This window comes from Octodon degus, unplaced genomic scaffold (assembly GCF_000260255.1).
Source record: "Octodon degus isolate 3935 unplaced genomic scaffold, OctDeg1.0 scaffold00040, whole genome shotgun sequence".
Taxonomy (NCBI): Eukaryota; Metazoa; Chordata; class Mammalia; order Rodentia; family Octodontidae; genus Octodon; species Octodon degus.
Window position 1 is genome coordinate 5,415,118 of NW_004524616.1, and position 19,910 is coordinate 5,435,027.

General features: G+C 54.2%; 1 protein-coding gene across 2 annotated transcripts in view; it reads right to left on the bottom strand.

Annotated features, from left to right (window-relative positions):
• Positions 1-979: 979 nt before the first annotated feature.
• Positions 980-19,910, bottom strand: part of Pdgfrb (platelet derived growth factor receptor beta) — a 37,074-nt gene continuing 18,143 nt past the window's right edge. Inside the window, exons 5-23 of one of the 2 annotated variants that reach the window (XM_004631296.2) lie at positions 19,477-19,604; positions 19,187-19,361; positions 18,466-18,658; positions 17,722-17,837; positions 15,797-15,920; positions 15,053-15,264; positions 12,580-12,674; positions 11,580-11,712; positions 10,965-11,069; positions 10,592-10,702; positions 9,429-9,588; positions 8,085-8,245; positions 7,465-7,583; positions 7,133-7,255; positions 6,341-6,452; positions 5,855-5,954; positions 5,194-5,299; positions 4,078-4,310; positions 980-2,933 (exon numbers count right to left, since the gene is read on the bottom strand). In XM_004631296.2, coding sequence (XP_004631353.2) covers positions 2,762-2,933; positions 4,078-4,310; positions 5,194-5,299; positions 5,855-5,954; positions 6,341-6,452; positions 7,133-7,255; positions 7,465-7,583; positions 8,085-8,245; positions 9,429-9,588; positions 10,592-10,702; positions 10,965-11,069; positions 11,580-11,712; positions 12,580-12,674; positions 15,053-15,264; positions 15,797-15,920; positions 17,722-17,837; positions 18,466-18,658; positions 19,187-19,361; positions 19,477-19,604 — 2,678 coding nt within the window. In that variant the 3' untranslated portion in view covers positions 980-2,761. Of the gene's footprint in view, positions 2,934-4,077; positions 4,311-5,193; positions 5,300-5,854; positions 5,955-6,340; positions 6,453-7,132; positions 7,256-7,464; positions 7,584-8,084; positions 8,246-9,428; positions 9,589-10,591; positions 10,703-10,964; positions 11,070-11,579; positions 11,713-12,579; positions 12,675-15,052; positions 15,265-15,796; positions 15,921-17,721; positions 17,838-18,465; positions 18,659-19,186; positions 19,362-19,476; positions 19,624-19,910 lie in introns of both variants that reach the window. The other variant, XM_023715296.1, reaches the window with a different exon arrangement.

The window sequence follows — 19,910 nt, forward strand, 5'->3', positions numbered from 1 at the left end:
AACTCACAGCCCTGTTCCTCTCTGCACTTGAACCACATCCCCAGACTCCTGGAAACAGTCCAGGGAGACCTGCGGCTCCAAAGGGTTTCCTTTCCCCAAGCCCAAGCAGAGATGTCCTTCCCTGTGCTCAGAGACAGCAAGGGATGGCTTGTGGACACACAGTGAGCAGGTGATAGGCTTTGGGTGACCCTCCTGAAGAGCCCTGGTGGGAAGGCTAAGAAGCCCCAGCCTTTTCCAGGACCCATGCACTCTGCCCCTGCCTCAGAAGCTCCACTGTCCTGTGCTGTCCCCAGGGCCCCTCAGGCCTGGGCTTAACAGAGGAGTCTATGGCCAGTACTAACCTGGCCCGTGGGGACCAGATGCCTGCCTCACGTCAGCCCCACCACCACTGAGCTGGTGCAGCAGCATCCTATGGGGCTGGGGGCCGCTGGCTCTGCATGCCTGTCCAACCCAGCTGCTCTCAGAACCACAGCCTGGCTCCACATTTGCTTCCCAGCCTCACCCAAGCCAAGGCTCTCTCCTCTTCCTCCATTTCTCTTCCTCTTCTCTGTCCACCAACCTCTCCTCACTTCTTGTTCTGTGGCACCTTTGGGTGCTGTCTGTCTTATTTCTACCTGGGTCCTGACCATGACTCACCTGGACATGGAATCCGGGCTCTGGCAGGCACCTCTCACAAGCCACACCAGCCTCAGTCTGGTCATGGGCAGAGGAGGGGCAGGCGGGGAGGGTGACCCAGCTCAGGAGCCGGAGCCAAAGCCAAAGCACATGGTCGGGCGGGGAAAGGGTGGCAGCAGGGAATGCAGAGGCAGTGCAGAGACTGTCCTACTCAATCCCAGATAGAGCAACTGAGACTCAGTGCTGAAGGGACCTATCTGGAGACCTATCTGGGGACCTGTGTCTGGGATGAGCTCTGTCTGGTCTGCTCCACATTCACCACCCTCAGGCACAGGAGCCGAAGCCTGAGAGACACCACAGAGTCTGGAGTGAAAAACACCAGTTTTAATATTAAAATCTTTTCCTTAAAAAAGTACACAGATAGGAAAACTTAACAGCATACAAAATAGCACTTCTGATGTATAAATGTGAGTTAACGTGAGTCCTAAAAATACTTGTAAACCTAGGTGATTATATCTTTGGTACCGTAGTGAAAACCCACTCACTGCTCTCAGGCCAATTGGTGGGGACCCAGGGCTGGGAGACGCCAGCCAGGATGGCACTGGTGCCCAGAAGCAGAGCTTCTCTAGCCCTTCCCAGCCCTCCTCTCATGGCCTGTCCTGGCCCATTCCTTATTCACCTGGCACCTCCTGTGTCTACTCATTTGAGGACAACAAGGTGTCACTGGCATACCTGGGCAAAACTATACCCCAGTAGGGTACTACCTCAGGGATAGGGAGCTGGCAGTTGAGAAGGGAACACCAAGTAGCTACTTCTCACATTCCTTTACTGATGTAGCCAGTCTAGGCCTCTTGTCTGCCACAAGACATAGCTCCTTGCTATCCGTCACTTCTGTGGCACATGCCCCGGCAGTGGTGAGCATCATGAGGTGAGCCAATGTGCCATCTTGGCCCCACCTTGTCCAACACAGCTTCAGAGTTCACTGTGGGTATTGAAAGGGGTTTCATGAGGCCCTTGTTCCTGGGACAGCTGCTGGGGGCTTTCCAGGACGCTGGCTGCCAAGCCTGGTCTAAGTCCGGGCAATTGCTCTGGGGGCCTGAGGAAGGGGCAAAGCTTCTGAGTCCCTGGAGTGTGATGTGTGATCTGGAATCTCCCCAGAGCTCAGCTGGCTGTGGGGTGCTTGGCTTTGTTTTCATCTGGTCAAGTGTAACACCCTGGAATATTCTAGATCATTAGTGTTGGTGCGGCATCTAGAGTTAATGAGTCCAACTTGCAAATTATACAAGAGGAAAGAAGACTAGGACCAGAGAGGGTGAGGGATTCCTCCAAGGTGTCATAGAAGGTCCAATGCAGTCAGAACCAGCTACTGGAGCACAGGCCATACTGGCCTGTCAACACACTCATCACCAGCGCAGACTCGTGGGCAGATTAAGACAGGGGGACAAAGAAAGCCACAGGACCACTGGGGCTGGAAGCCATGGGGACCTCTTATGGCCAGGCTCACCCACGTGTTCTGGGCAGGGGCTCCAGGTCATATTTGGCTTAGCCCCTGACACTCATGAAGAGCATTAATCAAGCACGTTGGCCCCAAGCCAGCTCGGGCCTGGGAAAATAGAGAGAAGCATCGAGAGAAGTGGCTGCTGAGTAGCGCAGCCCTGGCCAAAGTAGGCCCAGCTCAGCCAGGAGCCAAGATGCAGGACGCCCTCCCCAGTTCTTAGGCAGATCAGAGCTGCAGTTTCCTGAGGGGCGGCTCACTGAACAGAAAGTGATTACCATGCCACCTCATTCACCCACAAACCTTCCCAGGGACTCCAAGAGCCCCACTGTCGCTCAGGGACATTGCAGGTGGACTGCAGATGACCAAGTCCAACTTCTCATCTTACATTTAGGGAAACTGAGTCCTGTGGGAGCACACTGGCTCACAGTCACAAGACCTCCCCAGAAGCAGAGCCTGGACATGGGCCATACAGTCCTCTTGCCTCGTAAGCCAGCCCCAGGGCTTACTGCACAGCAGGTTGGGACAAAAGTGTTCCACAAGGGGACAGCTGGCAGCATCAGCATGGTGCAAATGCCCAAGCTGGACCAGGACAGGCTGGATGCTGGGTGGCAGGGGCAGCCTCAGGCAGGGAGAGGAGGGGACCAGTCCCTACAGGAAGCTGTCCTCTGCTTCGATCTGGGGTCCAGGACAGCCTGAATTTGGAGGCTGCTCCATCTCTGACTGTGGCTCCACCTGCGGCTCTGGGTCTGGTTCCTCTTGGGGGTCCAGGGGGCTGTCACAGGAGATGGTGGAGGAAGTGTTGGCTTCATTCAGGGTAGAGCTAGAGGAAAGAGGCAAGAGAGAGGCTGGAGGAACGACGGTAGAACGAAATGGCCATTAAGTAAGAGCTTTCTATGTCTGCACGCAGTTCGGTCCTAGTAAAGACTGTGCAGAGCCTGCACTATGAGCGAGTGCAGCGCAGAGAGGCTGCGCCACTGCCTGCAGCACACAGCAGGGAAGGCAGAAGCAGGGACATGGGAGCAGGCCCTGCTGGCTCCCTAGTTCATTACCCATGCCTTCATGTCTGCATCCTCCGCACGCTAAGAGACTTATCGCACTGAGTCCTCTCAAGTCCCTAATCAAAGTGATTCACTGTTTTCACTTTACAGAAGAGGGAACTGAGGTTCAGAGAGGTGAAGGAGATGCCTGAGGGCACAGAACAGGCCTGAGATGCTGGAACTTTGTGCTCAGCCTCTCCGCACTGTGTGCCCACAGCCTCAGGATGTCCACCTCATCCACATCAGAGCCTTCATGGCCTGCTAAGAGCTGTGTGCACGACTAGCACATATGGAGAAACTGAGGCCCATGGAGGAGGAGCCTGCCCAGGCCCCAGGAGCAGAGCTGAAGCTAGACCCCAGCCTAGGGCTCCTGCCACCTCATCCCGGCTGGATCTTGTTTGGTGGTGGACCTGGCCTCAGGGGAAGCCCCGTTCTCCGCCCCCCACCGAACATCGCGTCCAGCACTGGCTGGGCCCTCCTCCAAATCTCTGCATGCTGACTACCACACCTGAAGGGAAGAACAAGTCATGAGCCTCCTTCTTAAGTTTGGATTTGGCTTGAATTTGTAGCTGCCTTCGCCTCGCATAGTCGGGCTCCCAGGATCATCTAGGCACTTAGGACGAACACAGGCTTAAAGCTGGCTGTGATCCCCCATGACCACCAAGCTTCTGGGGGCTAAGTGGGTCTCATCCTTCCCCTCAAGGTAGGGCAGAACCTAGAGAGGGATGGCATAAACATCCCATGAGGACTCCCTTGAAGGTAGAGTACCTCACAAATAGGTCCTGGCGCGTCCTTCTTCCCAGCCTGGCCTTCTCTCCTGAGGACCCCGAAGGTCGAATGGGTCCCATCTGCCTTCTCACTGGCAAGTATAACTGTCCACCTGAGGACACACACACACACACGCATACATGCACGCCCTGTGGTTACCTGGCAGGACTGGGGGAACACTCCAGTGGGCCCTCCTCGGCAACCTCGGGCTTAGGGTCAGGCAGAGGGATGATGTAGTCATTGTCACCCTCGTTGGGCTGTACGGCAGTATAAAGGACAGAGCTGGTATCCAGGGGAGACCGGAGGCTGTGGAACCCAGGCAAGCGGGCTTGGCACCGAAGGATGGCTGGGTGGTCGCTCCTCAGAAACTCCTCGTCAACCTGCTGGTACTTCTGCTCCAAGGGGCAGGGAGCACGGGAGAAACATGATGGTCAGATAGGCAGTGGCTCAGGGCAAAGAGGTAGCTGGTGCTCAGAGAGGAAGAAGTTTTACCCAAGGCTGCACAGCTGAGCTGCCCGCCCACCAGGCATCTCACAGCCCAGGTGATCGCCAAGGGAGGGGCAATTAATGACCAGCATCGTGACCCTAACTCTCCCCGGCTTCATCTTTAGCTTATTTTTGCAGCACTAGAGATCAGACCCAGGAGCCATGCTAGTTAGTGCTCTACCGCTGAGCCATATCCCCAGCCTGCTCCCTAGTTTCAGAGCAGGGATCCAGCTCTCACCCTGCCTTGGCCTCCTCCCATGCGGCCTCAGGGTTCCTTGCTATGAAATGGTGGTGGTTTCTGTACATCTCGCTCCCCAAGGACCATTGTGGGGTGGAGACAGGAGAAAGGAAGCTGAGGACCAGCTGTGCCTGTGCCAGAGGGGATGGGCATCTCCTCTCCCTGCCCGCTGTCATCCACAGGAAGTGGCTTAGAGCTTTCCAGCCCCCACTGGCCATGTACAGGCTGTGATGGGATTTGTGTTGGGCATTAGAGGTCATGTGACTTAGGGTTGCCCACACTGCCAAAAGAACCCTAAGGAGCTAGCAAAGGTGCTGAAGTCAGCGGTCAGAGAGGGCTGTCGCACCTGCTCCCCATGCAAACTCAACCATTTTCCAAGTCTCTGTGTTGCTGGCATAAATCAAACTCAGAGCTCTGGCAGTACCAGGAATGAAGCAAAAGCCAAGTGGGTGAAGAGTACTTCCTTCAGTACTGGTACCTCACATACAGCCTCGCCCCAAGAGCCTGGCTTCTGTATCTGAACTCTCTGCTTCCACTCTGCCTCAACTTACCTTTTTGTACCCCTCACCCAGCAGTCTCTCCAGAAGCAGCACCAGTTGCGAGAAGGGAGGCCGAATCTCAAACTTCTCTTCCCAGCACTTCTGCATGATCTCATAGCTGGGGAGGGGGCAGAGAGGGTCAGGCTCAGGATGCCAGGGTGGCAGGTGTTGCTGGGGGGCCCGGAAGCCACTGCCCCTCAGAATAAGGCGAGCAAGGGAAAGGACTTGGGGAGGCATGGCGGGGACATGGACTTCACATTGCCCCCACAGGCTGCCCCCTTGGGAAGCCCTCCCAGCACCCATCGCCTTGATGAGGACACGACTAGGCTTGGTCAGGGTTTTCCGGCCCTCAGCTCAGTGGCTGGTTCCAGTGGCCTGCAACCCCTACAGCTCTGTAGGCTCGGCTCTAGCATGCTGACTGGAAGCACAGTGTCAGCAGTGAGATGTAAAGCTGGCACTGTTGGCAGCCCTGTGGACAGCACTGACCCGAAGAGAGAGAAAGCAAAAGCCCATGACATGCACAAGGGAGTATGATGAAACCATCTGAACACCTACAGCCGGTGACAGCTGGATCTCTCCAGATCCCTGAGCTAATCAGGCTCTCTCTGGGCTGAAGCCAGCAGCCCAGCACACCCGTGATCTGCACCCCCAGCCTCCTCCCTAGCACACTCACATCTCATCAGAGGCATGAGCCGGCTGCGCCATGCGGTAGCCCCGCTTGATAGCATTGTAGAACTGCTCATTCATGGGCAGCTCTGGGTAAGGCGTGCCACCTGTGGGAGGCAGACAAGGAATACAGGTTCAGAGTCACAAAGAAGAGGCAGGGTGCCCTCCTCCACAGCATGGGGGAGGCATATGGTCCTGGGGTGGGTGAGGGCATGGTGTCCTGGCATTGGGAAATGTGCGCTCTTTCCTGGGGACCGGGCAGAGATGGCAACATTCCCCAAAATAGAAGACACGGGAGCCAAGGAGGTCAGAGAGACCCAGAGAGGACCAGCGCTTCCCAAGTCACACAGTGGGCAGGAAGTACCATAGCTGGGACAAGTCCCAGTGGTCTTGACCCATGTCCCAGCACCTGCCCCAGAGTTTTGTCATGCATGAGGCAGGAGAGGGAGGGAGACGCCATGCTGCGTGCTGGGGGCTGGAAGGAAGCACGCACCCAACGTGAAGATCTCCCACAGGAGGATCCCGAAGGACCACACATCACTCAGGGTGGTGTACAGGCTGTTGAAGATGCTCTCCGGGGCCATCCACTTCAGAGGCAGGAAGGTCTGCAGGGACAGCACGGGCACTGAGTGTCCAGCCCGCTCGGCCCCCAGATGGGAGGGGGAGGCTGGCTAGCTCCCACTGCAGCTGACGCCTATGTCCACACTGCTCCAGTCTGAGCATCAGGATGCTTCTTCTCTCACTGTGAGGGACTCAGTCCCCATCTTGGAGAAAAGCCGCACCATCTGAGCAGAGGCATGGGGACCCAGGGACAAGACACCGCCCCACTCTCCTCCTCGCTGCCTTTGATCTCCAGGGGTCTAGAGTTCTCTACCCCTGCACTGTCTGGGAGGAGGGGAGAGGAGTGGGAGGCAGACGGTCACATTTAACCAAACCAATCCTAGCCACTGCCTGCCACTGGCTCATCTGTCTTACTGTGTCACTGGGGCATTGTCCTCTGCCTGACACTCTGGTATAACAGGTGTCCTGAGCTTCCCATCCACCCCGGGCCCTCAACCCTGCTTAACCAGTGGACCCAGGTGTCTCTGCCTGTTTCCACTCTGGACACAGATAGGTCCCCTCCCTGTTCACACAGCTGGGTGGGCAGGACCATGCTCCTGGGCAGGACAGGCCAAGAGGAGCCCAGAGCAGATCTATGAACTGCAGCTGTGCCAATCAGGAAGGAATCTGTTCCTGGGGTCAGAGGCACACGCTGCCACCCTGTAGGGCCACAGAAGATGCTCACACTGCCTTTGGAGATGTAATTTGAGTCTCGCATGATGTCTCGAGCCAGGCCAAAGTCACAGATCTTGACTAGCTTGCCTTCACAGATGAGCACGTTCCTGGCCGCCAGGTCTCGGTGGACACACTGGATTGGAAAAGAGGGGAAGGAACTGAACCTCAGGGGCAACTGTGAGGGGAGGGCTTTAGGGGAAAAGCATTGATGCCCAGGTTTGAGGGGGCTCACTGTCCTGCCCACCAGAGGGGAGGTGGCTGTAGTATAGGGCTGAGCACGGGGAGGCCTCTGGCTCGTAGGGTCACCACAGTCCCACCCTGCCCCGCTCTGATCACACATACATTCTTGGAGGCCAGGAACTCCATGCCATTTGCCACCTGGTAGCTGAAGCCTACGAGGTCAGTGTAGCTAAGCACTGGGGACTCATTGATCAGAGTTGCCCGGTAGGTCCTCTCAGGGGCTAGGAGAAAGCAGAGGTCATATGTCACCTGCCAGCCCGTGGTCCAGCACACTCCTGTCTTTTGGTTTAGGGGAGGCTGACTGTCCGAGACAAGTGACTACTGATTCTCCTGAACACCTCCAGCTAAGCTGGGCCCAGCATCTTAGTTTTGCCTGTTTGTTTCTCAGGGACACTGAGACCTGGACTGGCGCTGGGCCAGTTTGGAGCCGATCACTTTTCCTCCAGGCCCCAGGAAGTCAGGCATTCCTCAGTATCCTACCCCAGCTTTCCCCCTCCCTGCAGACCCTGCTTATGCCTCTGGACGTTCAGACAAGGTTCACACCAAGATGCTGTTCTGCAGCAGCTCTGGGCACATGGCTAGCCCATTTCCACACCTGTGATGTGGAAATGGCCACCTTCCTCCCAGGTGGCTGCACAGCAGGGTACATGAAGGGCTTCAGAAAGAATGTGTCCTGCACAGTTACACTCCCCTGCAGGTGTGAGGGCACTGTGTCCACCCACCAGAGGGGACGTAGTTGTCATACGGGGCCATGTAGTTGGAGGACTCGATGTCTGCGTACTTGACGTCTCCTTTCATGTCCAGCATGGGCACGTAGTCCACTGACTCATCCTTGCTCATGTCCATGTAGCCACCATCACTCTCCCCACTCAGGGACATGGGGCTGGAGGTAAGAGGAACACAGCAGGGCAGGTCATGGGCATTCTCTTCCCTTCCCCTGCTGCCCCCAGCTCGTGCCAGGGCCCTTGTGGTCTGTCTGTCACTCATGATTTCTTCTTTCCTTCATCATCCTTCACTTCTCATTATGTGAATGACCTTAGACAGAGCCTTTCTGACTAAATGCTGTAGCTCTGAACTAGGCACTGGGATTGCCAAGATGACGTAAGACCCAGTAAGTGTCCTCAGAGAGCTCACACTGAGGTTACTACAGTGACTAAGCAAAGATCACAAGATGATGCTCAGAGGCATCTTTCTGGGGCCTCTTCAAGCACACTCAGGGTGCTGCATGAGTGCCCAGCCCACAACTCTGCCCCCAGAGCTAGCTCCCTAAGGGGCTGTGGGGTTGTACACAGATGTCTCCACAGACAGCAAAGACAGAAAGGAAGCCGCGGGAATGTTGGGAAGGACGGGGCCGAGTTTTATTTATTTATTTATTTTCTGTGTTTTAGGATAGGGCCTACAGGGTCTCACTACGTAGATCAGACTTGTAGTGATTCTCTTGTTTTCAGCCTCCCAAACTCTGGGATCACAGGTGCATGCCACCACGCCCAGTCTCAATCACCCTCTCAGCATGCCCTGGGGGCAGGACTAGCACAGTACAATGGGGATTGAACCCTGGCCACTGTGCTCTGCCTAAGCAGGCGCTTTAGTCCGTTAAGCTATCTGGCCTGCCCTTCAGGGCTGAGTTTTAATATCTATTGTGTGCTTTTCCAAGGTCATTCTTGTTTTGCCTTTTATAATGAGCAAAAGAATTTAGAAATTTTCTTTTGAGGAAAGATGCAATCAGGACTTGATATGCCCCTGGGGTACTGGACAGGCTGCAGCAGGAGCGGAGCTCACGGCACTGCGGTGCTGCTGGACAGCATGTCTTCCTCCCCAGTGCCTGCCCACAGGATTCCCCTGGGCAGGAGCACAAGACCCACGACCTGGGGATGGTGTGCTGTTTCAGAGACTCAGCATCTGTAGCGGGCTTAGTACAGGGCCCGGCACACTGAGATTCCACCGCTACCATCGCTATTGTTGCCTGGTCTAGGGTGGACACCCTGGCTCCAGAGAGATTCTGCCCCATACTCAACACCCTCTGTTAGACAAGAGTGCTCTGCGGGTGTCACCCCATCTCAGGGTACCTGGGCAGGGGGAGCCCCACAGGTAAGGTGTTGCTGTAGAGCTCGATGCTGGGAGGGTGGCGCTTGTCCGAATGGTGTTGCAGGAAGGTGTGCTTGTTTCGGTGCAGGTAGTCCACCAGGTCACCATAGCGGCAGTACTCAGTGATGATGTAGATGGGTCCTGTGGAGGGACAGGCTCAGGGACAATCCCTGGGGTGGCTTGGCCTAAAGTTTCCCACATAAATAAGCTGGCTGTGGGATGGATGACATGACAGCTAAGAGAACCCCGCAAACCTGGATTTCTCCTGCCTCTGTGACTATGAGCATGGTGCTTGGTCCTCTGGAGCCTTGCTTTCCCCGTCTTCCAAGTGGGCTAATAATGTCCATGCAGAGGACTGACATGTCAGGAGGACTAATGAAATGCTGCCTTTGCCCGTGTGGCATGCGACAAACAATGTTAGCCATTAGGGATGAGTTTTCAAACTAAAGCTTATACTGAAGCATGCAAGGTAACTATTATTTTTGGTTTACTTGTTACACTCAAATTCAGTGTATTTATTTAAAATCAACTGATGGGAGCTTAAAAAAAATTAATGAAAACAAAACTTGTGAAATGGGTGATCACTGCCGACATGAATTAGCCTGTGTACGCAGCGTACTTCTGTATTTTGATTAGATTGCACAATGCTAAGGAAAATCCCAAATCTCACAAGAAGCAGCTGCAAAGACAATTACATTTTTTTTTTCAGCCCAACTTGCAATCAGAGCTTCAGATAAACACAACTGGACAAAAGAACTTTCTTGTGTGATCTTAACAAAAGCATCCCCTGGGCGCCACCTTGGTGGTCTCTATGGGGGGCAGGTGACTCACCTCTGGGTCATATTAACTGCTTCTCATTACAGTTTTCAAAAGGTGTATTGTGCAAAGTAAAGGGAGGTCTGAAAACACTTTGATCTGGAACCCACTGGGTCTGGTACCTGCAGGGCCTTTTAGCCATGAAAGTGTTGCAAATCTGAGTTTCTAAGTCTCATGCCCACCCGAGACTATGAAGTGAGGACCTGGACAGGAAGAGGTGTGAACCTTCCAGCTGGGTGCCCCTCTGTCCTGGACTGAGACAGGGACAGGAGAGGTGAAGCCTTGCAGCCAGACCCCTTCCCAGATCCCTCTGGGGGTGGATGGGTACCTCCTTTGGTGCAGGCCCCCAACAGGTTGACCACGTTCAAGTGGGGCCCGAGGTGACTCATGATCTTCAGCTCCGACATGAGGGCTTGCTTCTCGCTGCTGCGGGCTGTGGCTGAGAGGAAAGAGGGCTCAGGCCAAGGCAGTCACCCAGCACTCCCACCTGAGCCTGTCTGGCTCCTCTCTCCACCCTGTGGTATAAGATCCTGGAGGCCGAGGGCAGTGAGGACCCACTCAGGGAGAAAGAGGCTGGGTGAAGGTAGGCAGGCTGAGGCACAGACCCCTCCTCCAAATACAACTGCCCTTCCTGTGTGGAGTGGGTCAGAAACAGGCTGGATGAGTATGGAGGGTGGGAAAAGGTGGAGCCCAGGACTCACATTTCAGCATCTTGACGGCCACCTTCATGGTGGCCTGTGAATGTCCCAGGCCGTGAGCTGTGGCTTCCACCACCTGTCCAAAGGCCCCAGAGCCAAGAGTGCGTCCTGGGATGGAGACAATCTCTCAGTCACAGGCCCATCAAAGAGCTGCACCCCATCTTTTCAATCAGGACTGGGAAAGAGCCAGTATTTTAGGTCAACTTCCCTGTCCCTCAAACCACCCTGGACTTAATCTGTTCCCCACCAGGGGCACCTACAGCCATAAGGCTTCCCAGTCCTTCCGGGATTCTGTATCCTTCTCCCTCCCCAGGGAGCACAGCTCCTCTGCACCCCCTCAGCCTCCCCAGCTAAGCACAGCACCTGCTGGCACGCAGTAGTGTGGCTCTCCTCAGTAATTTTCCTTTCACACAAAGGGCTCCCTCTTAGACTCTCAAGATCACTAGGCAAGCATTGGGCAGTCCCTGGGCAGCGTCTGGTCCTCTGACACAGAGGACCATTGAGGGCCAGAGGAGGCATGGTGCCAGCCCTTGGTCTTCCATGAAGTTCAATCTGGGACCAGACCCCTGGCAGTCTCCCTACTGCCTTAAGTCACCTAATTCTTGAGTGAGGACTGACCGAGCACGAGTTGGTCCCGTGGCAGCTCCCATGTGGAGTCGTAGGGCAGCTGCATGGGGTCCACATAGATGTACTCGTGGCCATCGGAGCTCACAGACTCGATCACCTTCCATCGGATTTCATAGCGTGGTTTCTGCAGAACCGAGATGGGGCAAGCTCAGCCTCGAGCTCACTACTTCTGGGCTCTTACAGGACAGGGGCCAGGAGGCTTGGAGATCCAGAGAGGGATAGGACATATTTGAAGTCACATAGCAAGTGGCCAACTGAGCTAAGGCCCTCGTGGGCTCAGAGGAAAAAGCACCAAGAAGCTCCAGTTGGAGAAGAAGGTAGTAAATCAGCTGTCAGGACCTGGCAAGCAGAGAAGCAGCTGATGGCCCAGGCCTGGCGCATCAGAACCTCCTCACCAACTTCCCTCAGTGCCCTAAACAGTGTGACAAGAGCTAGGCACATACTTCTTGACGGCGGTGGCCCCTCCCCACACCATGAGCCATCATCATGGGAATCTCAGAAGGACATAACCTTTGGTGTTTAAATCTTAGGTTGTTGGAATCACAGGATTGGAATCTAAAACTGACAGAATCATGGGGTAGTGCAAACCTATTTCAGGAATTTTAAAATGTTGGGCTCATAGAATGGCGAAATCTCACAACAGAACACAGATGTTACAGACTAATAAGGTCAGATTGCATCTCTGTAGACTCAGCAGCCTCCGTGGCAGGAGCTGGAAAAACCCTGGAATCCATGGGGTCTATCCCAAAGGCGTCACATCCTGCACCCAGGATGAGCAGGGCCGTGGTGCCAGAGGACACAGCAGGTCCACGGCAGCCCAGGCTGCTGAGAGTGGAGGCACTCAGGGTCCAGTGTCCCTCTACCCAAGTTTCCATCTCAGCTCCATGTGGGCCCCTTATGGGGGCTGATCATGAAGCACCTGTGGAGCCAGAGGGGTCCGTGCAAGCAAATGACATGCTGACCTGCACTCACTGGAGCAAGGGGAGCTTACCTTCTGCCAAAGGATGATGAGGATGATGAGGGAGATGATGGTGAGAACCACCAGGGCCAGGATGGCTGAGATCACTACCACCTTGAAGGGCAGGGCTGAGACAGAGACCAGAGAAGGTGTAAGCACACTGGCTTGGGACAGCTGTTTACCTCCACCCCACTAGGGGCTTCCCAAATCCCATCCTGGCCAGATGGAAGCCACCACCTCTGCAACAGCAGTTGATGTGAGACCACAACCTCTTGCAAAGGGCCACACCATTGGCCTGTCCTCTATTCATGTGCCTTAGTAACTACCCCCAGCTCAGGTCACTGCTGGCTTCCTCAGGCCTGAAGTCAGACTGGCCTTTCTGCTGTAGCTGGGCATAGAGTCTTGCTCTGAGCACCTGTTCATTGCCTGGGCCTCCCATGACACCAGGCACCCCGGAAGGCCAGGCTGAGCACACATCTCCTCTGATCCCATGCCCATGTCAGGGCTGTCACAGCTAAGTCAAAGCACTGGGCTCCACACCTGGCCAGCTAGCCTATGGACCAAGTCACTGACCACTGGGGAACCATACACTAAGCTCCCACAGCCTGATGACTCCAAACTCAAAAAGGAGCCTATTTCTCTTGGGTTCCACCCCTGGGCACAGCTAGGATGGGTAGTGGTGACAGTTATGAAGTGAGGCCCCCATAATGGGAGTGAGCATTTAGGGTTGGTCCCCCTCCCTCCCCACCCTCTGGCTCCTCTACCCCAAGACTCTTGCCTCTCTGCTGCACACTCACTGCCCAGCTATTCCTGGTAGATCCTTATCTCTCCTGCCCTGCACCACTGGCCACCCGTCTGGTCTCCTGGGAATCTGTTTCTGTCTTCTGTGTTCCTTCCTGCCCTTTTCTGCTCCCCAGGGAATCCTATCCAGTCTCACCCCACCCCCGCTCAGGGTCACAGATTGTCACCACTCCTTTTTCTTTCTTCCCAGCAATGACACATCACAGTCCTGGGAAGGAAACCTGTGTCCTCTGGGAAGTCCTCACCCAGCCCCCATTGTCCCATGCATTGTGCATGGCAGCCCCTCAGGCACCACATGACAGCTTTGCCACAGCCTCTGCTCTGAGCCGCTGTGCCCTCCAGGCCAGCCTCACTGTCCACTGAGTGGCCACACCTGCAGGGATCTGTGAGCATGTGCAGGAAGGTGGGGGATAAAGGTACTCTTAAAAGTTCACCCTCCTCAGGGCAAAGACAGGACAAATGTGTGTGCTGAGCATGTGAACATGCTCACAGGGTTGCTTGAGGACTCCAGGAGTGTGTGCAGAACACCTCACATGGTCTTTGGAGCACATAGCCCCATTCCTTACCACTTTCTTCCCTTCTGTCTCACCCATCCTAAATCCCTGAATCCACATAAATTTTGTGCTCTTTCCAGGTTGAATTTCTTCGACTTCACTGGGTTTTTGCCCAGGCCATTGCCTCTGACCAGAACACGGTTCCTCACCAGGGTAAGCCTTAGTCACCATGGGACTAATGGTCCCTTTCTCCAGCACACTTTCCTCACTCCTACAGTGAGGCGTGGGGTCCTAGTCTCTTTGGGCTTTCCCCCCAGAGAGGTGATCCTGGGTAGAATTGTCAAGTTTCTCTTCTTTCTAGACCAAAGGCACCAGTAGAACAGACAAGGGGGGACCCATGGTCCTCTGTACTCCAGTAAGAAATTGGATCCCTGGAACTATTTACTGAACAAGAAGCAGGTGAATAAGAAGTGTGTGACACAGGTGCAGGCAAACACAGGGAAGGGCAAGCAGGCATGCAAATGCACCTGGACACTGGCAGGCACAGTGAGCATTGCATGTATGTCTACCTCTAAAAGACAAGCGTTGCACAGCACGCCTATGTGTTCAGGGGTTGTGCATGCACACGTGCACATCCAGAGGACGTGCTGCAATGACACACGCATGGTTGTGCACTAGGCCAGGTTATGCACGTGCACAGGAACTGTGCATGCTTTGTTTATACACACGAATAGGGACTGTGCAATGACACGCACACATATGCAGACAGACATTCTGTGGGTTGATCCCCAAGTCTAGGGATCAGACATGCACATGCGCATGTTTGCAGACACCCATTCTGGGGGTTTACACATGTGGTCAGGCACCGAACGTGCTTACAGATGTACACTCTTGCTTTACTCGTGTGTTTGGGGTTTAGGCATTCTTCAGCACACCGTTTACAAATCTACACAGAGGCCACACACCTGTCAACGTTCAGTATTTACAACATACAACATGTACTGTTTATGTTCACTACATATAAGCACATAGTGCCGCTCATGTCCGCGTCATACACTCGCGCATGTTCGCAGGAACACACTGGTGGATCGGAACCCTCCTGTGTGCCCTCAGGCATGGTGACTTGGCCCGTGCCATGTGCCCTGGCTCAATCCCGGGGATGACAAGGTGAGAACAAGAGGGCATCAGGGTCGCCGGGCCGGGGAACTCACAATGCGGCACCACGGTGACCTCCTGCACGTCCTGGCCCAGCAGGTTGTGCACCATGCAGCGCACCGACAGCTGCTGATCCACGTGGCGCAGGCGCAGCGTGCTCACCACCTCATACTCCTGCTCCTCTGCCCAGTACGTCACGTTGGTTTCCAGCTGGCTCTCCTCTTCGGAACTGTTCCCCAGCGCAGTGGGCGGCAGCTCGTGCGGACACCTGCCAGGAGAATTAGGGGGATGGCTTGCAGACTCTCCCTTCTGCAGATGGAGAAACGGGGGCCAGAAGCAGGCAGCGCCACAGAGCGGTAGCGGAGGGAAGTAGGGCACGCCTGGTCCAAGCAACATCCACACAAGCTTATTTCCCATGCGCTCTTAACTGACCAGCAGAGGGCGCTCCCATTCCAGGCTAGAGAGCTCTGGACCACAAAACTCACTCATCTCACTTGACCTCCTAAATCATGCAATCTGAACTCAATTCTGCCGCTATGCACCGCGCTACAAACAATCTTGGTCAGGGGTACTGAACATCTGGGTAGATGAGGTCTCTCCATTCCGCACTGTGCTGGGCCGGAGATAGCTCAGGAATCAAGGTAAGGGACAAGTTGAAGAAACTGTGGTTTGGTCTTCTAGGATGTGGCTCTAGTCTGGAGCAAGGTGTTCAGAGGAGGGGGCTGGACTAGATAAACGCCACTGGGTCCTAGTAGCCAGCAGTGGGTACCCTGGGAGACTGAGGCATGGGGTCTGCTCACCTTCTGAGGTCTCTGCAGGTAAACCAGGTGACATGTGGCTGGGGCATGCCTCTGCCACGACAGCGGACTGTCTGCTCCCCATTGGCAGGGTGGCTTTCACTCAGCTCCAGCACACGGACCGGGACTGCATAGAGAAGTGCAGGGTCAGGAAGTAGGGAGGTCAGAATGGTCTTCGGACCAGCCCAGAGCCTCCCCTGTGGAGGGAGACGCAGACTGCAGGTGAACAGTAAATACCAGGAATCACAGTGTGAACCTTGATGGGTTCCCTTTCCAGATACTTCAAAGGGAAAGCCTCAGTAGGGTGCTAGTCTGTCTTTAACACCTCTCTGAGACTTGCTAATCTTTCCTTCCAACCAAGAGAAAACAGGCCTAAAGCTCAGAACTCTGGGCAGCCACGCTCCCAAATAGCTCTGTTTTGTTCACTCTGAGTTTATTTTAGTGGTTGATTTATATTTATGACATGTAATGCTGAATTTCCATCTATGTTAAGAGGTTAAATTTTGTCTTTCAAAATAAATTTATTTTTAGAAAGCTGACAGACAAAGCACTCAGCCACTGTGCTATCATTCCTGTGCTCACATCCCAGTGGAGATGCTGCTTCATGTGGGCCACACAGCAGAACAAAAGCTGGACCACTCGGAAAGCGCATACACATCTGCCCTCCCCCACCCGCCACCCATCTTCACTCTGACCTCATGCCACACACACTCCCCCTCTGTTTTGGTCACACAGGCCTTTCGGCCATTGCTCTGACATTTGTACTGCCTGAAGTCCTTCTTAAATAGTCGCTTACCCAATGCCCTTATCTACTTCAGGCACTGCTGTGAATGTCTAATCCTCAATAACGCCAACCCTGACTACCACATTTGAAAGTGCCACTGTCACTACCCCTTGTGCCCAACATTCATGATCCTCCCTACCCTGAGCCACTCTCCACCCTACAATAACCCGTATCATTTACTGAGGTTTCCTCTCCTACTGTTTCACGTTTGTCTCCCTCCATTACGATCCAAGCTGCACAAAGCCAGAGTCTCAAGAACTCTGAACAGACTGATATATTGTGAATGCTCAATAAATATCTATTGAATTAATAGTATACTCTACAAGGGCTGGGCAAAAATATGGTGTGTTTAACTAAAAAAAAAAAAAAAAGTCATTATAGTAAAAGACATGCTGCCACTAATCTCCCTCAAAATACTTCCCCTTGCTTCAAAACATTCATCCCATTGCCTGTGCCACTTTCTGAAGCAGTTCTAGCAGTGCTCTTGCACAAGTATCTTTAAGGTATGTGATAAAAAATAAAGGGACTGCTACTGCCAAGTGCTGTTCTAGAGAAAGACAGATTTGTAAAAGCAGTATGATGTGTCCACATTTACTTCATTCACTGGATCTGGCTCTTGGCTAAAGTGAAAATGACCACAGAAGGTAAACATCTGCATTCAATTCAGAACACTGAGGCAGCTGTGACAGCGCAATTTGAGACACCAATGAGAGAGCACCTCCAGAGCTGCTTCAGAAGGTGGCAGGGGCTATGGGATATGTTTGGAGCGAAGAGGAGGATTCTAAGGGGCACTAATGGCAATGTGTCTTTTACTGCAATAAATTATTTTATAAGCTTTGACATTCACTGTATTCTTTTTAAATCACAGCTCAGTAGTGATATGTGAGAAGGACAAATCATGGCATCAGCACATGAATGTCCATGAATGAACGTTTTTTGAAATACCAGTCTAGCCTCATGGCCTTTTACATCTGGGGAAACTAAGGCTCAGAGAAGAGACACAACAGGTCATTGGTCTAGAACCTTTAGTTTCAGGGTCCCTCTCTTCATCAGCTCCTCCTATGGGTGGATGGGCAAAGCCAAAGGGGAGAAGGTATAGGGCAAGGAGGGCAAGAATGAAAGAGGGCAGGGAGGTGATCCTCACCATTGACTTGCAGCTTGAAAGAGAGCTGGTCTTCATCATCCTCGTGGAAGGCCCGCATGGTGTAACTGCCAGCCTCTGCCACCTTCACCCGCACGAGCGTCAGCTCTGACACATACCTGGGGGGAGGGCAGGCCATGAGACCCACTGGTCAGTCTTACAACCTTCCCAAACCTCTCCTGTGCAGACAAAAAAAGCAGGCCGAGGGAAGCCAGAGGCCTGCCAACTTCACACAGATATTAGCAGCAAACTCTAACCCGTGTCCTGAGTCCCCAGCCAGACACAGTGCCACCACGCGGAGAGGAAAGCCCAGGTGGGCCTGAGAACAGGACGTGCTATCCCCACCCACATCTCATTCCCCTCAGAAGGGCCTTATCCTAGCAGGCTACAGTCCCTGCTGGCCTGCTAAACTCGATACTCAGGGATGCTAGGGGTGGCAGTGAGTGGCCCTCCTGCACCTTTTCTCTGTATTGTCCCCTTTTGCTTTCAGCTATCACCTGCTGACTTCACTCCTCTCAAAGACAACTAAATATCTGAGTGGTCAGCTGAGCAGTGTCTGAGTCTCCACCTAGAGCAGAAACTGGGAGGGCTGGAACTGTCCCCGAAGCATCCCTAAAGCCTGCCATGGTGCCTTGCACGCAGCAAGCTCTCAGGAAAGGCCAGTCTAGGCTTTTGGGATGTCTGAAGGCCGCGGACTGCCAGGCAGCTGCCAAGTTTCCAAAATGGAGTGGGCCAGCAGCTGCTTACCGGGTCTCAGACACATTGCGTGTGGCCAGGGCTATCTCGCCGATGCTGGTGTCCCCCAGGGTACGGTTGTCCTTGAACCACAGGACGGTGGGCGATGGGTAGGCCTCGATGATCACTTGCAGCGTCCGGCTCTGGTGCAGCTCAGCAACTTCCACAGCGCCCAGTCCTTGTAGCAGCCGCACATAGCCTCTCTCTGCAAGGTAAACCAGTCAGGGGCAGCGCCTAGGGATGGGGCCAGCCCAGCATCTCCAGGAGGCAGAGCTTCTGAGGCAGGGCACCAACTGAATGCTGTAAGCATTAGGAACCAATTGGGCATTAGAACTGGGGTTAGAGTTGGGGTTGACCCTGGAGCAGGGGCCACATTTAGTGGCAGGGCTGATTTTGAGCTTGGAACTGTAGTTCTCCCATCTGGTTCATTATTGCTGCTGAGGAACACAGATCCCTCAACCAGTGCTGAGGCTCAATTTGGGGATAGGACTGCCTAGGCCTAGGGTGGGGTTGGGTGGAGAAATCAGGTTGGGTCTAGGGTTCCAGCTAGGCAGAAAGTCCAGGCTGGGTTAAGGCAAGTCAAACCCATGCTGCACTTTGGTGTGGGTTAAGCCTGGACCTGGGGCTGGCACACAGTTGGGGGTGGAACTACAAAGTGGCTTCCTGGCCCCAGAGCTGTACGAGGGCTGAGTCCAGCCCAGAGTGGGCTGGGGGCTGAGTCCACAGCACCCACCGACCACAGTGACATTGATGGCCTTCTCATCTCGGTGTTCATTCACACTCTCTGACACATTGCACACGTAGGTCCCTGAGTCACCCAGCTCAGCGTCGTGGATGTGCAGGATGGAGCGAATGTGGTTGGGCATGTCGGGGAGGAAGTCTGTCACTGCCTCTACCTGCCGCCCACTCTGCAGGGACAGGAGCAGCAGGTTTTCCAAATCAGTAGGGGTCCGTGAGAAGTCAGTCCGCAGGCTGAGATTTCCATCCCTGCCTGGACCCCCTGCAGCCCCTGGCCCATGTTACCTCCTTTCGGGGGTACATCCACTCAAAGTTGACCACCTCATTCCCTGTCACAATGCACATGATGGTGATGTTCTCTCCCTGGCGGACCACAGTCTGCACCGCATTCACAGACACATTGATAGATGACACTGGAGGAGAGAGAGTGGCCTGAGACAGAGGCAATCACCAGCCGCCAGCACTTCTGCTTGGGGACGGAGGAAGGGGCCAGAGGGCAGGGCTGGGGCTGGGGCTATCACAGGGACTAGGTTGGATAAAATCTCTGTTGTCATGGAGCTAATGCTCAAGAAAGGGCTAACAGAAGTAAAAGTGTCCTCCAGAGACGTAAGTACAGGAAACATTTACTGAGCGCTTGCGTGACAGGTCCCTTCCATCTTTTGTTTCATTTAATCTTCACAATAATCTTATAAGGTAGCCATTTATTATCATCCCCATGT